Here is a 17132-nt window from a genome sequence, read left to right on the forward strand (position 1 = left end):
AGTAAACACGTTTCTAGTTCCTGAAGAAATGTTTCACATGGACATGTATATTTGGGTTGCATGAACTGTACAGGCTCGCCTAGTGGTAGTTGCATATTGGATAGAATTGTATATATTTCACTGTTCAGGAACAAGATAAGTAAACAATTTAAAAGCTAATAGCAATTTCTTTTTCCTCTTTTTTAGTTAACCAGAATCTATCATAATGAATTTACTATAACTGAACTTTGTATTTTTGTGAAACACCTGAACTGTCTCAGCATTCTTTGCTTGGATATCGTTAATCTCTCACAATACAAATATGTGACTGCAGTTTGGTGGACAAGTCTTTGAATATTAAACAGCATTGTGTACAGCTTAAAAAGAGCACATGTACTCAGCTCAGTCAACAGGTAAGTTCCATGCACTGTAGTGCATGTCCATGATTACATAATTATATTGCTGTGACTTCTAAATGGGGCAATAAAACTTGATCCGTCCACTTCAAGCCAAGATGCTGGCAATCCACAATGAACATGATGTCTGTGACAGACACATCATGAATATGGTTAGGGTCCACCTTGGTAACATGGATTTTCCACAAAAAAACATGATGTATGTATGTGCATGTGTGTGTGTGTGTGTGTGTGTGTGTGTGTGTATATATATATATATATATATATATATATATATATATATATATATATATATAACATAATTGTATCGCATACACACTTTATTTCTAAACAGTGCATACTATGTTCACCCTTGTGTATACACTAGGTAAATGATCAACAGCCTGTTTTACCTGTATATTCTTCTTCATCAGTAAATACGTTTCCTGTTTTAACCCCTCTGAGAAAAGCAAATGTAAATACACATGGAATTACAGTGAGAGCGAGACTGTATCCACCATGTGGATATTGTAAGTATAACAACAACCGCAACAACCCAGAATACTTTGTTCTGTCAATCTTACTTCAAGCAGAAAGAGCAAAATATACTAATATCTTGTTACGGTGGTTATTATTACACGTTTAAATGCTCCATGTATCTTAGCTGTATATTTTAGAAATAAAATTTACTCAAACCTCATAAAGGGTTAAGATACATGAGGTACTTTATGTCCCCATAAGAATTCTAATTATAATAGGACAAAATAATTTACTGGCATGGATATTTAATAAAGGAACAGATTGTGTAATGCAGAGATATTCTTGAAAGAAAAACTGTAGATAGAAGACCACTATATGAGGTACACATAGTTCTAAAGGCAGATTTTCTCTAGTGTTTCGGCTATTCATGTCCAAACAGCATAGTGTCCTTGAAAATAGATGACAGTTCTACACACATCCTAAGCCAGGTGCATTGTTGAATTGGATCATACTGACAATTTCCACTCTGTGGGAGAATGTATTCAAATCAAAAGGACGATGGTTATTGACACAAAAAAGCATAAGCTACACAGTATCTATGAGGAATGTATCGCAGGCTTAGCCAACATAATGCAAGATCACCTTATGTATATGTGTATATCTTGTTTGTTATTAAACACTTCAAGAAATCTTAATGATGCAACTATATATTCCATGATTAATACAAGCAGGATCACAAATATGAGCACCAGAGTGGTAACAAGCTCAATCTATCAGATACAAGATAAAATCATTATTATGTGTGGATCTAGCTTATTATTACACCTATAAGCAATTAAGATCCCATCATTAATATGCATAGATTTCATACTTGAGATTTATTGATGATATAAACCTATATTCCAAGTCTGATTAAAATCAGATGAAAAGTATACCTTCCAGACTAGTAACAATGATGAACAGACAATGGATGCATAACCATACCGTAAGATCACTAGGCAAAACAAACAAATGAACTTGGGGAAAAACTAAGCATTCATTAAATAATTTTCAAAGTCAAAACTTACTTGGTGGGATCCCTTTGACTTCTGATGAACTTGTTACATTCTCGCTTCAGGAAGGTCTTCTCAATCCATGAACATTTACTCTGAAATTAAAGTAATATTATTTTATAGAATGATCTTTTACAAGGGAAGTCCCAATCATTGATGGATCATGCCTGCTGGTTAGCTAGGGTCCATAAAAAGTGTAATTCAAACAAAATCACAACCCCAGTGCCTTGTTCTTTTGCCCAGATATGAAATTGAAGTGGACTTTTTCCAGTCAATGCATTCAATCCCCATTCCTTCTTTCCCACTGAATGCTTTCATATTTAGAATACAAAATCAAGAAGTGTCACTTTTCTGTTTAAAAAGCAGTTTACAGGTATCAGAATGACAACTTTTAAAACGCCCAAAAATGTTAGCTAACACCTGAAATACTATGAATTCAACTCAGAAAATTCTTTTTTTCTTCTTCAATTTTGATCGTATTGGACAAATCATGGGCTGCTTTCAAATCATTCTGGAAAACATTCTGAAATTAGGAAATTTTCTAATGATTCTCATCTTTGAATCCAAAACAGTTTCACAACACCCAGTTAATATTCTTATGCTTTTGATTAACTTTATATGGTGATGACCATCCATTCAGGAGTAGCTATAACAAGATTTTCAAGACAGCTGCCAGAATGGACATGAGATAATCACCATTTTGATTTAGGACCAACCTGACATCATAAGAAGCCTTTGAGTGAAAACCCTATGTTAATATGAAAATCCATTCTGGAGGAGTAGCCATACAAAGATATTTTGTGATGGCTACCATAGCAGTCATAATGAACATCAGTTTCATTTAAGACCAACTTTATATCATCAAACGTCTTTCAGTGAGAACTCCACACTGATATGGTCAAACATTCAGAAGTAGTAGCAATAACAAGATTTTCAAAATGGCTGGCACAGTGGCCATATTGTTGCTCAGATCAGCACCATTTTCATTTAGGACCAAGTAGACATCATAAGAAGTCTTAATGAAAACCTATGTTGAAATGACCATCCAGAAGGAGTAGCTATAACATGATTTTCAAAATGGCAGCTGTAGTGGCTATACTGGATGTCACATTGTCACCATCTTCACTGAAGACCAACTAGACATGATAAGAAGTCTTCTAGTAAAACTCCATGTTGATATGACCATCCAATCAAGTGAAGTAGCAATAACAAGATGTTCAAGACATTTATTGTGGCAGCCATATTAGATGTGCATGCAGCACTATTGTCATCTAGGACCAACAAACCTATGGGCTGAATGAATATGTTACAATTCATGGCAATCTTCCATCTAGTTTAGGAGACGTAGTGACAGCAAAATTGTTCTAATGGATGAAGGAATGTTAGATGGTAGATGATGAACAGACCATACTATGAGCTTCGCTAGTCTATGACTAGTTAAGCTACAACCCACCTCTTTGCAATTGCTCAACGTGTAGCAAGCTCAGCTGAAATACCTCAACCTAGAGAGTTGTGTTCTAGAAATAAAAATATTTATGGACAGATGGATGGATGACAGATTTAAAGAATATAAATAGCTACATATCCTTTCTCAGAAGTATTAAATAAGGGGATAAAAAAGTGTTACTATAATACTAAGATGCATTATGTAACAAATACAAGCTTCCAAAGGTCAACAGACATCAAAATTTGTTATGTAAAATATTTACTATGTATTGAGCACAACTAAGCACAAACAGCATAGTACAACAGCATATTGCATTGAGAGAAAATAAATCGACACACTGAGATAGAATATAAACAGTGCACAACCAACTACAAATAGTAGAGTTGGACAGCGTGTAAACAGTGTGCAACCAAATACAAGCAGCTCAGTGGGACAGCATATAAGGGTCGGTGCTACTAAAAGGAGAACAGTATTTTAAAGTTCTGAACATTTTAACTGCTACAGCGGCCTAAGTGATTAGAGCATCCACCTTGGCTGTGGGAGGTTGTGGGTTCAAACCCCAGCCAAGTCATACCAAACAGTTACAAAAATGGTATTAGCAGCTGTCTCGCTTGGCGCTCAACATTAAGAGGTTTGTGATAGGACTTGACTGGTCAGTCTGGTGACAGGATAATGTGACTTGGTGGGACAAGATACTACATATCTGCAGCATGATGCCTCAGTACAAGACATCACAATAAACTGCAGCACTGCAGTTACTGTAGCAATATGACTCAAAGTGTTAAAGCTACATTAAAAATTTTAAAAAAACACTCTGACTGAATAATTTGTTAGAATTTGTTTGTTTCCTTGAACATATCAATCTGTTTAATGCCAATTTTTAGACAAAATAACATATACACCCGCACATTTATGCCTGTGATGTAAGATTGGCAAATCACAGCGGCCTAAGAAAGTCTGAGGAGGAGTATAATTCTGCTACTGTGGAAAGGGTATAATTTAAAATCTGGGTCCTCTAGTCATTCCCTGACTGATATCATGGCCAATATGAATCAAGTTTGCAGATATAATTCTGTCATAGCCTACAATCTGAGATTGTTTAATCGTTTTTAAAATGGTCATCAATCCATGGTAGACAATGCATGTTCTGGAAGATCATTTTCTGTAACTGGTGAGCAGGAAGTAACTGTTGTTAAGTGGGTAACTGATGAAGATGCCTGAAACACAGTGGATGATGCCTATTATCCAGGTCATCCAGGTATCTGTGACTGACTGCTAACAATACAGGACATTTTCATGCCTTCAGAGAGATGGCAAAAAATGTGAAACACTACCAAACCATCTGTCTGCACACCAGCATAACAAAAAGGATCCCTCTATTCCATGTGAACACATCAGCATAAATCTACCATCGTGAGAGACTTCATGAAGGAGCACATCCTCCAAATTTTACCACATCCTTGAAACAGCACCTTCTCAGTTCCAGATGATTTTTGGCTCAATCCCATTATTAAAGACTAGCTGTGAGGCAGACAGTCTGAAAGTTGTGATGTCATTGTAAGTACATTTTTCCAATGTATGTACAATGTACTAAAATGTGAATACAAAATGGCATTTAATAACTGGATAATAAGACTGAGAAACTGTGATGAGGTGCAGGTGTATATACTGTTTAATAACAAAGTACTCTGTTGCACAATGCACTAATATTCAGAACTTTTTAAATACCCCTCATATGGTTTGGTGTGACACATTCACAACCCGAAGGTTTATGGATCGTATCTTAAATCTATGCCAGTAACTGCCCTTCAGACCATATCAGCTACTTACAAAACAAGGATTGATTAAGAAGTTGCAAATGCATTGAACTTTTTTTTCATTTGCAACTTCTCTGTCAATCCTACTGCCAATCCAATTGTACAAATAATGAGGTATCCAAACAGATTGCAGTTTCTTTTGGTTTTTGCAATGACATTTCTGGCAAGCAAAATACAAGATTTTTCTGTGAATTACTCTGTAGATCTGAGGCATACTTTTGTCTTGCAGAAATAACCAAGATGGTCAAAATGTGAATAACTTATATAAAACCAAAGCAACTATTCACTCAAGCTAACAGAAAGGACAAGAATAAACGACATTGATCATCGGTTAATAAAGTTTTAACATACCCCAATTCAGAAAGTCTACTTTAACATTTCTTACCAAATTATCTTGAGATTTTCCTCCCAGAAGGGATTTTCTCAGACTGGTCAGATCCTCCATAATGGAAGCAAGACTGGTTCTAGATTGTCTATCCTCATCCTGCTTTACCTTGAGCATGGTTGGTGCACTGCCGTTATTGGCCAAAGTTTTGATTGAAAAGAGGGAGATTTCCAACTTCACCATAAATCTACTAATGCTTTAAAATGTACATGTATGCTCTAAACTTATGGCAGTCTATGAAAACTGTGATATCCTGCTAAAAAAAAAAATAATCCACTGGTATCACACTCTGGTTATGTTACTCTCATGATGGTGTCAAGCTGGCATCATGTTTTGATACCATGACAGTAAACAGGACTGTAATGATGTTAAATCTCATCTCTGAAACTGAGGTTATTCTGCTCATTCAGTTACTTATGTGCTCTGTGGAATGAATGTGTGGCAGAAAATTTATAGTTGATCTTCATTTCGCCAAGCACTTGATGAGACTCCTAGTGAGAATTCCACTTATTACTAGAAATAGCAACACCCATTTATTTACACCTCCACTTTAACCAAGGTTGTACAGCCATGTTTGACCCAAAATTTCAGCATGATACACAGGAGTCCCTTGAAGGAGCTGATGCTCTACTGGATTAAAAGAATTTGCAGGAATTCAATATCAGACCATTTCTTCATTTTAACTGCCTAGTGTAGAAACCTCAGATTTTTTAAGTGATAACAAGATCTGCAAAGCTGCTGCTGTGGTGGGCACACCGGATGTCAGATTAGCACAATTTTCATTTAGGACAAACTAGACATTAGAAGTCATTTGGTTAGAACCCCATTTCATAACGACCATGCATCCAGGGAGAGTACTTACAATCATATTGTCATGACAGCCATCATGGCAGACATATTCAATGTACAACTGGCACCATTTTCATCTAGAACCAACTAGGTATCATAAAAAATATATTGGTGAAGAACCCCATGCTGATATAGCCATTCATCTGGAAGTAAAGATAATATTTTCAAGATGGCCACCATGGTGGCAATATTGAGGGTCAATTAGCATCATTTTCATTCTTGGCCAACTAGACATCATTAAGAACTCTTCATATGAAAACCATGTCTAAAAATTTAAGAGTAGCAATAACAAGATTTTAAAGATGGCTAACATAATGGCCATATTGGAAATCAGATCTGCACATTTTAATTTAGGATCAATGATAATATAAGAAGACAGCTCATGAAAGCTGCATGTTGAAATGACTTTCCATTCTGAAGAAGTAACAATGACAAGATTTTCACAATGGTTTCCATAGTGGCCCATTTATTTATAACAAAATTATTACTGATAGCAGCACCTTTCATTTGTACAGCATTACATATAAAAACAAATAAATTTCCTGACAAATGGAGGGAGGCTAAAGTAAAACCTCTTCATAAATCTCATCCTCATGATGAAATAACTAATTTCAAGCCCATCTCAATCCTTCCTATCTTGTCAAAACTTCTCGAAATAAATTATCATGACTCCCTAATGATTTTTCTTGATAAACACAATATGTTGTATGATAGTCAATTTGGCTTTTGCCCAAAATCATTGATATGAAACTGTTCTTGCCAGGATGAATGAAAAATGGCTAAAAGCTTTGGATATTGGAGAACTAGTTAAACTCTTGGAATGGTGTAAACATAATGGAATGGTCATTCATTTAGACAAAACCTAAGTGGTGATGATAACCACTCAACAGAGATGTAACCGAATTAAAGATATATAGCCTCCACATCCATTTTAATGATGTGGAACTGAAAAATGTTATGCAAGATAAACTTCTGTGTGTTCAAGTTGATAATAATATATTATGGTCAGAGCACATCAGTAATATTACTCAAAAGATGCCTAAGATTAGCTGGTTACTATTAAAAATTAAAGAATTTTTATAACCTTAAACCACAGGATAATGTTTTACAAAAGTTATATTCAACCTCATCTAGACTACTGCAACATCATATGGGGCAATGCTTCTAAAACAAATCTGTTAAAAGTGAAAGACTTTAAAAATGAGCCATCGGAATTATCTATGACAACAGAATGTGTAATATCCACGAATCTATTAAAGAGTGGAGTTGGGGGGGTATATATAGCCATATATGTTGTTTTTTTTGTAACTCCTGGTACATGATTTTATATAATTTTTATAATTTTTATTCATGGCTGTAATGTGTTCAAAATATCTTTAGTTAAGTTTGGCTATGTGACTTGAATCTGTTAAGAGTATAATATTGCATAGGATCTATAAATAGATGTTCATGTACATGTTGACAATTAATAATAATAATATTAGTAATAAGACTTAAATGGCACCTATGGCATAGTTTCTCAGTGACTGATGGGATATCGATGTTTCGAGAATAATTCTGTAGCTTCCCACTGGTTGCGTGAGGTCACGTGAATATGCTTAATTCAACGTAAAATCAATAGTGTATGCTGTACAATTGCAATATATGGTGTATAAAAGGAGGAAATTAAGCAATCAGATCCATTCCAATTTTTTCAGTCATTCATTTATGTTCCTGTTGCAAGTCTGCAGAAGTGTTTTATGTTGGACATACATATTATTCAATAGGAGAAACATCTGTTTGGACTATTTTGTGGAAATAGAAAGTGCTCATGATTTGGACCAAAATATTATTCTGTAACTTTTATGAATTATTCAAGAATTCTTGAAAAAGCCATCCTGACAACCTCACAGTTCTTGAAGGACCTGTACATTTCCGATAATGAAATTTATAAGGAACTTTTCATTTGTTTACGACTTTATAAAACTTTATAAGGACACATTTGGATCGACTGCATAAAATACCTTAAGTTCCTCTCACATTTTGTATTTATAACTTTGATAATTAAATTGTTTTATAAAACTTGTTGGTTTTGCTTCTTTTCTGTTAATTAGGTTTGTGACTATATAGTGTGTGTGTGTATGTGTGTGTGAAATGTTTTAAATCATGCATGTTTTGCTGTACACAATGATGTGTGATGAATCCATACTTAGTTGCTATTGTGTACACCAATCCATTATACCTTCTTTTGTATATTTGTTTCCCACCTGTATGATATATTTGCTTGTATATATAGATATAAATGAGGGCCACAAGGGAGATTAGTTTTTGTACCTACTGTGTGACCCTCATAAAATAAAGACTTGATTAGTATTAGTATTAGATATTAGTATTAGCATTAACAAGTAGCAACTGTTTATATTTGAGTAGACAATCTTGAAAATTTTGATGGGCAAGTAGCCACATCAGATGTAATTATGGAATGAACCATGATTTCATGCAAGTAAAACTGGAAATCCTAAAACTGAACTGAAGAAATACATTGACTTTCAACAATTAAAAAATCGGAAACAAGCTTTCAAACTAACAACATTTGTTATTAACTGAAACAAAATCTCAAACCCAAAGTTTATATTTACGGGCTTGGGTTTTTATCGCACAATGGTAGACCTGGGTCCATATTGTTTACAGTGATCATTTGCTTAATTATCTATGAGTTTATTATACAAAAGTACATCTGTGTCTATGTTGCTTGCACTGATTATCTACCAGTTCATTATACAGCAATAGATCTGGGTCTATATTGTTTACAGTGATCATTTGCTTAATTATCTATGAGTTTATTATACAAAAGTACATCTGTGTCTATGTTGCTTGCACTGATTATCTACCAGTTCATTATGCAGCAATAGATCTGGGTCTATATTGTTTACAGTAATTATGTGCCCTGATTATCTATCAGTTCATTACACAACAATAGATATGGGTCTATACTGTTTACAGTGAACAGAGAATTATACACAGGTAAGTATGATACATATTATTTACTGTTCTTTAATCACTGCACTAGATGGGTTGATACGGTTCTGACATGACTTCATGATGTTGCACTGAAGCTACAAGATTAGCTAATGCAGTTACACAATTAAAGGATATCTAACAAGTACTGAAGTTATGCTTTGCACTTATGAGCTTCGAATCAATATTTCCTATTCTTGACATCAACAGGAAACTCCAAGAACTTGCTAGCATTAACAGAAGGAAGGATAGATTCCATTTGCTTCAAGATTAGCTGAGAAAATTAAGCTGACAAAGAAAGGGTAAAAAGCAGACAGTATTTACTTTAAACAATAACTTACCACATTGGAAAAGAAGGTAAGGGCCTACCTGGCAAGCGCACAATAAATGTCTTGCTTTGAACTGTGACCTTGACCTAACAGTCAAAAGGTTCAACAAGTATGTTGCAGAATGTAAAATCTCAGCTTCATAATGATTCATCCAGGGATGAACACACAAAAAAATCTTTTAGAAAATGCAAATAAATTTTTTTAAAGAGAAAAATCTGATGCAAATGTTCCATGACTGTGACATTGTCCCCCAAAATCAAATGGTCTGACTGTGACACTGACCCCCAAAATCAAATCAAATGGTCTGACTGTGACACTGACCCCCAAAATCAAATGGTTGATGACTGTGACATTGACCCCCAAAATCAAATGGTCCATGACTGTGACATTGACCCCCAAAATCAAATGGTCCATGACTGTGACATTGACCCCCAAAATCAAATGGTCTGACGGTGACACTGACCCCCAAAATCAAATGGTCTGATAATTGTATCATGTAAATGTCTCAACTTCATGACATCCATCTCGAGCATGAACAAACCCCATCAATGGGATTAAGAAATTTAATTGAAAAAATCTTACCCAAAACCTTAATGGAAACTTTCAATGACCCCCAAAGTCAATAGTGAATAGTAAGCATGTACAAAATGAACTGTCTCAAGTTCATAAGGACAGAACTAAGGAATTACAAAAATCTATCAAGGGGTTTACAAACTTGATGCAAATGATCAGTGACTGACCTTGATCCCAAGATCATAAAGATGAGTTGTGTGTCATTGAAGAAGGAAAAAAATGAATAGTCTTAGGCTCATGTGGATTTATGCAAAGTGTTGACAAAATCCATCAACAGGTTTAGGAACTAAAAGCAACAAGTAACCAAAACATTCCATGCAAATTTTCTATCACTTGATTTTGTCTAATGTCAAATTAAACTGATCATCGTAAGACATATAAGCAGGTCAAACTTTCCCAAATTTTTGCTGCTACAGCTGCTGTAAAATGAAAAGCCAGAAAATATTATTTTACCTCTAACTCTGGAACAGAAACTTGTACATTGTCTGAGGTCAAGTTAACTGATTAACTGATCATAATACAACTTTTCATTAGGATAGAGAAAATCTAGACAACACAAGACTGAGCGTCTCATGACACTGGAAATTCTGCATCACAAAATGCAATAACAGGTCCTTACCTACTTGCAGAAGCTTTCTCCAGCAAACAAGACTTCACCAAAAAATTTAAACCAAAAGTCAAAAAATGCAATATTAAATCATTCAAATCATTCTTGTTTGCAAATATGTTGCAGTAATCGACACGAACCACATCTTATGCCGCTTAAAAAAATGTTTATGTATTTACATTCAAATTTTACACCAAAATAAATCAACAAAAAAATGGTATACTTTTCAAAACATCATAATAGGTCTGAGTTTTGAATTAACTAAAAACTATGAAGCAAACTATCAAAGTTTAAAGTTCTAGTGTTACTCTGAGCAGCATCAGAAAGAAATTAAACTACTGTATAAAACAGTTAACTTGGATCTGAATCATATGAACAGATTTTATTTTATCCTAGTAAATGAACTTGTCAATTTTCCAAGAAAAATAAGTTTGATAACTTACTGTAGGGAATTATGAACAAAAAAAGACTAAACTCTTAATACTGAGTGCCAAGTGAGCCAGCTGCAAGTACGATTTTATACATCTTTGGTATGACTTGACTAGTGTTTGAGCCCATGACCTCCCACATCCGAGGCAGATGCTCTAACCACATAAGCCACCAGAGCAGTGTGCAGATTTGCTATTTTTCTGGCATACAGGGCAGTTAGTTTAATGTCTTCAATTCATAAACTCAACTTGAAATGATTTGATCACTGTCACATGACTGACATTACTTGTAACTTAAAGCTATCATAGCACTATGAACTCAGAAAGTGACTGATATACAATGACACTACAGTGATTTCAGTATCTTAATTAAAAAAATAATAAAGAAACGGTAATAATCACAATAACATTCCTGTCAAATAAATTTAAAGTCAAACAAACTTGTAACAGACCTAACAAATTCTCAAGTACTTCATGACACGATGTAATCATCCATGCTGGCTTGCAATGTATACTTTTATCTTTGTGTATTTGATAGGGAGTTTTTGATCTTCATCCTTTCGAAAGTTAACGATCTTTTAATAACTGATGCATATATTGTTCCTATCAACAATTTGTTAGTGTTTTATCCTCTATTTTTCTATGGAATGACCCTTACCAGTATAAAAAAAGAAAGAAAAAAAAATAAAAAATAGACATTAAAATAAATGTATTCAAGTAAACCTCCTCTAAAGGATGTCTGTCATATATGAGGGCAGGGTTCATACAGAATTCTGAAGGATAAATTCAAAGACTTTTCCCAAGCTTTCAAAGACCACAAACATAGATTTCCAAGACCTATTTTCACTAACATTTTGTATACAAGTTATGTTATATGAGAAAACAATGAATGCAAAATACATGTACTACAATAATGTTTAATGATGAAATTCAAACTATAATTAATTTTCTAAAATTGTTTTATATTGATCTGGAAGATAGGTTAACATTCATTGTTATTTCAGAAATATGTAACTTATGCTTCAGATTTAATACAAAATAAATTGTGCTCTTAACAGACATAGGCACTGCTAAAATGTTTGGGTTTATTTCAATTATCAAAGACTTTTAAAAACCTCAGGGTAATCTGCTCAATTCTCCCAAACTTTCAAAGCATTGAAAATGCTACCTCAATTTTCCCAAACTGTCAATGACCTTCAAAGACTGATGAACCCTGGAGGGGTGTCTCCAGTCTCACCTGTCATTCACTGAAATCTCCCATATACACAAGATTATTGAAAATGTTACCCATTTCTTTTCACACCTTGTTTCAAATGTAGTATATTTACAATAAGACTATCTGTATTACATGATGGAGAACTGGCTTAAGCATGGTGTGACAATTTAATTGCTAATTTCAAGCAGCATAAAGCGATCAACATCTGTTTGAATCTTTCAGCAGGGGCGGTCTGGCTTAAGTGTTTTAAGTTTGTGAATAAAGACAATAATTGATTATGGTCGGATTACTAAGAGCTTAATCAACATAGAACATTTACGATTACTTTAATCAACTCTGCATGGTAGGTTCCACTCCAGCACTTAGAGAGGTCAAGATGGTTTAGAGTCTAAACTATGAATGATCCAAATGACTTCAGACATGATTGAAGATTCTCAATGATTATTGTTCGATTACAAAAAAGCACAAGTGGCATAAAACAAGTGATCCGGCTTCAGTATTTAAGATTTGCTGAGTTACCAAACATTCATCTCCCAATGTTAAAACGCCAAATTAAAAAAAAATATCAACTGAAATTCAATAAAGGATAGAAACCAGCAATTTAAGTGGTTGGAATTAAGTTCAATATGATGTAAATATGCATTCTGCCCTTCCTTCTACAGTGGCAAGAATAACAAAACACAATATAATTGAAATAGATGAATATTAATGACAGAACATATTTCAGAACTAGACAAAATAATGTTCTATGACTTGGAAATCACACAAAATCTCTCATGCAAATGGGGGTGCGTGGGGAGGGGGGCAGTTTGGTATAAGGTGCTAGCTTGTACAGTTTACTGACATCTCACTTCTGTCTACATGGGTTCGAGTCACGGACCAAGCCAACATGGTTATGTGTGAAAGCTTGCCAGCAGCCTCTCAATGGGTTGGTGGTTTTTCCTGGGTTCTTCCTCCACCATATATACTGACCACCATGTATAGTTTATCAAATTCTGGTAAAAGGCATTAAACCCAATCATCCTCATGCAAATGGACATACACAAAAATGGATAAAAACTACTCACATACTGACCCATTCTTTGGGTCCTGAGATTGATAAGAAAATCAACGAAGTGCTGCAATGAAAAATTCGCCATTCTCAATCATGAGTCAAATGATCAAGGAGTTAATAAAAGGCCTACGGTCTTAGTTCATGAATTTGAGAAGGCTGTAAATTGTATATTTACAAGATTCCTTAGAATACAAGAATCATCCTGTAATGCTGGGTCAGCAGAACTTCTCTCTGCATGCTTCGCTAAAATATTTGTGTAAATATTAAGTTAAATAATTTTGTTCTTTCATAAAGAAATCATGACCACAATTATATAATAATAATAATAATAATAATATTAATAATAATGCATTTATAATAATAATACATTTATGTCATGGGTTGGATGTGGTTCCCACAATGCTTGGTGTTTTGGCTATCGTCATCTAGGATATGATCGACCATGGTTTTATTTCCTGGAGCAAGTAAACAATAAAATATGAATTAATGTATGAAATAACAGAGATATGAGCAGAGATATAGAATAGTACAACACAAGCACCCATATGTAAAAACTATAACAATTTAATAAATTACATATACAGAAAGAAATTGAATGACATTTGAAAGATACACTTTTTCTTACACAGTTACAAAATTTATTTGCAATTCAATTAGCCATTCTGTTATTTCAATAAAACAAATTTCATCAAAGACTTGGTGAATGATCGAACCATTGGTGAGAAGGTCAGCATTGCTCTCACCTCACCACATACCATAAACCATAACTTTGCTGTAGACTGCTCCCTTTTCCACTGTGTAAAACAGGTATGAGCTATTTCTTCCTTCAAATACAATATAATACATAACCTAAATATCTGTTAGGTTTTTCCTTCCAGGATCTAACAATATTTACTTTTTTTATGTCAGATATTGTATTATATTGTAAGGTAATATCAGTCAGTCCACAACCTGATACAAACACAACCCTATTATCATAAATTGATGTCTTTTCTAGCTCCTACTCACAGACTTAATTGGAACCATGACAAAACCAGATCTTTTAGATAAACTATTACATCCCACTGTGGGCTGTACATTACTTACTGAACTATGCTGATCTCTCGATCAAAAGAATCAACAACTCAACTACACAAATGAATTCATAGACTTTATGTCTTAACTGCATTACTTGCTAATGAATGATTCATTGACATAGACCTAGTAAAATCAATTCTTATCATGCATGATCCATATCATTTAAGACATAAATTAATTCTCACAATTTGTATCCAAGCATGAAATTCCTATCACGCATGATTTCTATTGCATACAAACCACTAAATCGGAACAGTCATATCAATGAAAAACAGTATTAAATTCTCACAACACATGAATCATATAACCTTCAAGACAAATGTAAGATTAACTTTTAAACCCAAGGAAAAGTGAAGTATGAATTTTTTTTTTAAAAATCAACAAATAATTACAACTTACATCTATCTGCATATTTTATGTCACTGAGATCAAATCTTTTTTCCACTTTAAGATTGGATAGTGGTCACTCAGTGCATACACTGGCACATTAATTTCACTTACATTTTCAGGTTTATAAGTATAGACATGATCAATGATAGTAGCACTTTGATCTGTTACTCTAGTTTGGGTGTTAGTTAATTGAGTAAAGTTGTAAGTTTCAAAGTTACTTATCCATGTTAATGGTGTTCATGTGTAGTCAATGTTAATATCACCTAACATGATAGTTTCTCAATCTTCCTTTAGTAATGCTTTTTGAATTTGCACCTCAAATCAATCCAATCAGCTGTGGAACTAGGTGGCCTGTAAACTGAACATAAGTGCATTGGCTCTGATTGGACAAGGGTTACTTTGATCCAGATATTCTCTACCCAAATAGTGTCTAGATCAACACGTCTGTTAAAACTAATAGAACTGTGTACATAGAGAAGAACACCCCCATCCCACCCCTTTGATTCCCTATCTTTTCTTTCAAAGTTGAACCCCTGTATTTGGATATCCAAATCATATCATCAGAAAGAGGTTTCACATAGACCTGGAATATTGACTGATCTAGTTTCCTGTATTATTAATTTAATCTCATTCAGTTTAGGGAGGATGTGTTGAATATTTAGGTTAATTACTTGCAGACCACTTTTGAGGAGGCCAAACACATTGCAATTTTGATGAGAGGATTGATTTTCAGACATGGTAGTATACAATGTATTGTTTGTAGATTTCTTTTCATCACCTTGATTATTTACACAAACACATGAAAAAGGTAACCTACAAGACCCATCTGTTGTACCATGACCACATGTAGTAGACTTGGATACATGAGAATGTTCAAGATGAGACTGATTTACATACATACAAGAAGACACTGACATATCAGACACTTCATTCAAATTTTATGTATATTATGTCAATGAAGAAATACAGATTATCAATAGTGTTATTTTCTTTCTTGTGTTTGTGCATGTGTAGCTATGTACATGTACTCTGAATGTAAGTACGTGTACACCTATAATAGAAGACAACAAGAAGGATTAGTTCCATTAAACCAATTGTGTCACACTTTTTAAAAATAAAGTCATTATTATTATTATTATTATTATTACAAAGAATGCTTAATTCTATGCAATAATTCTCTTATGGCAAGATGTAGTATTAGAAATCAGAAAGAGGTCTGATGACTCATTTACATTGCACATCTAACCAGTAAACAAGGTCAGCTGCTCATCAAAAGCTAATCAGAAATATGGTCAGCTTGGCCTTTTCAAAAATCCGTGTTCTTGTTGGATCACATAATGTTTACTTGAATTTACCTTACATCTCAACCACGGAACTTTATGGCTCAATCTATATACAAATAGAATGATTCATCCTACAGTACAAACAATTTCATTCATAAACCCGTATTTAAAATTGTATGACTAATAACCCTTATAAACGGTGTTTTTGAATGATAATACACATAATATAGGAATATATAACACCTCTACCCATAAAGAAAAAGAAAGATTTATGCCCTACAACATTCTATTGCAAATCAGTCAAACAAAAATATACAAATATTGCACAAGAATGTCTCATGAATTAAACAACGTATGTAAAGAATAAGGCAATATAACACTTCCACATAGATGAAGGTGAATCATCAGATTTTCTTTTCCCTTCATGTTCCTAACATCAATGTCCCATGATTCTAACATTAAACTCAATCTCACCAATTTTGATTCTTGATTTTCATTTTAGTAATTATTGTAAAGGGCTTATCATCACTGAATACAAAAATCGGAGAAGGAGCTGAATTTCTATTCACTTCAATCTGTAGCTATACTAAAGTTAAAGCCAATCATTCCATCTCAATTATGGAATAATTTTTGTGGCACATTTTCAAATTTTTTACAAATAGCTCACTGGATGATCCACACCAATGCTGTCTTCCTGTGTCAATACTCCACCAACCCCAACATCACATGCACCTAGAATTTTAAATGATTTATTGAAATCTGGAGCTACAAGGA

At 33.9% G+C, this 17132-nt stretch overlaps 1 protein-coding gene across 1 annotated transcript in view; it reads right to left on the bottom strand.

Annotated features, from left to right (window-relative positions):
- The window catches only part of LOC149802038 (transient receptor potential cation channel subfamily M member 3-like), a 228530-nt gene that overhangs the window by 98222 nt on the left and 113176 nt on the right, over positions 1-17132 (bottom strand). Inside the window, exon 3 of the mRNA XM_089956442.1 lies at positions 1922-2001. Within this exon, the coding sequence (XP_089812568.1) occupies positions 1922-2001 (80 nt within the window). The remainder of the gene's footprint in view (positions 1-1921; positions 2002-17132) is intronic.

The sequence above is a fragment of the Sinohyriopsis cumingii genome, chromosome 4 (genome assembly GCF_028554795.1).
Source record: "Sinohyriopsis cumingii isolate HCF-2022 chromosome 4, ASM2855479v2, whole genome shotgun sequence".
Lineage (NCBI taxonomy): Eukaryota > Metazoa > Mollusca > Bivalvia > Unionida > Unionidae > Sinohyriopsis > Sinohyriopsis cumingii.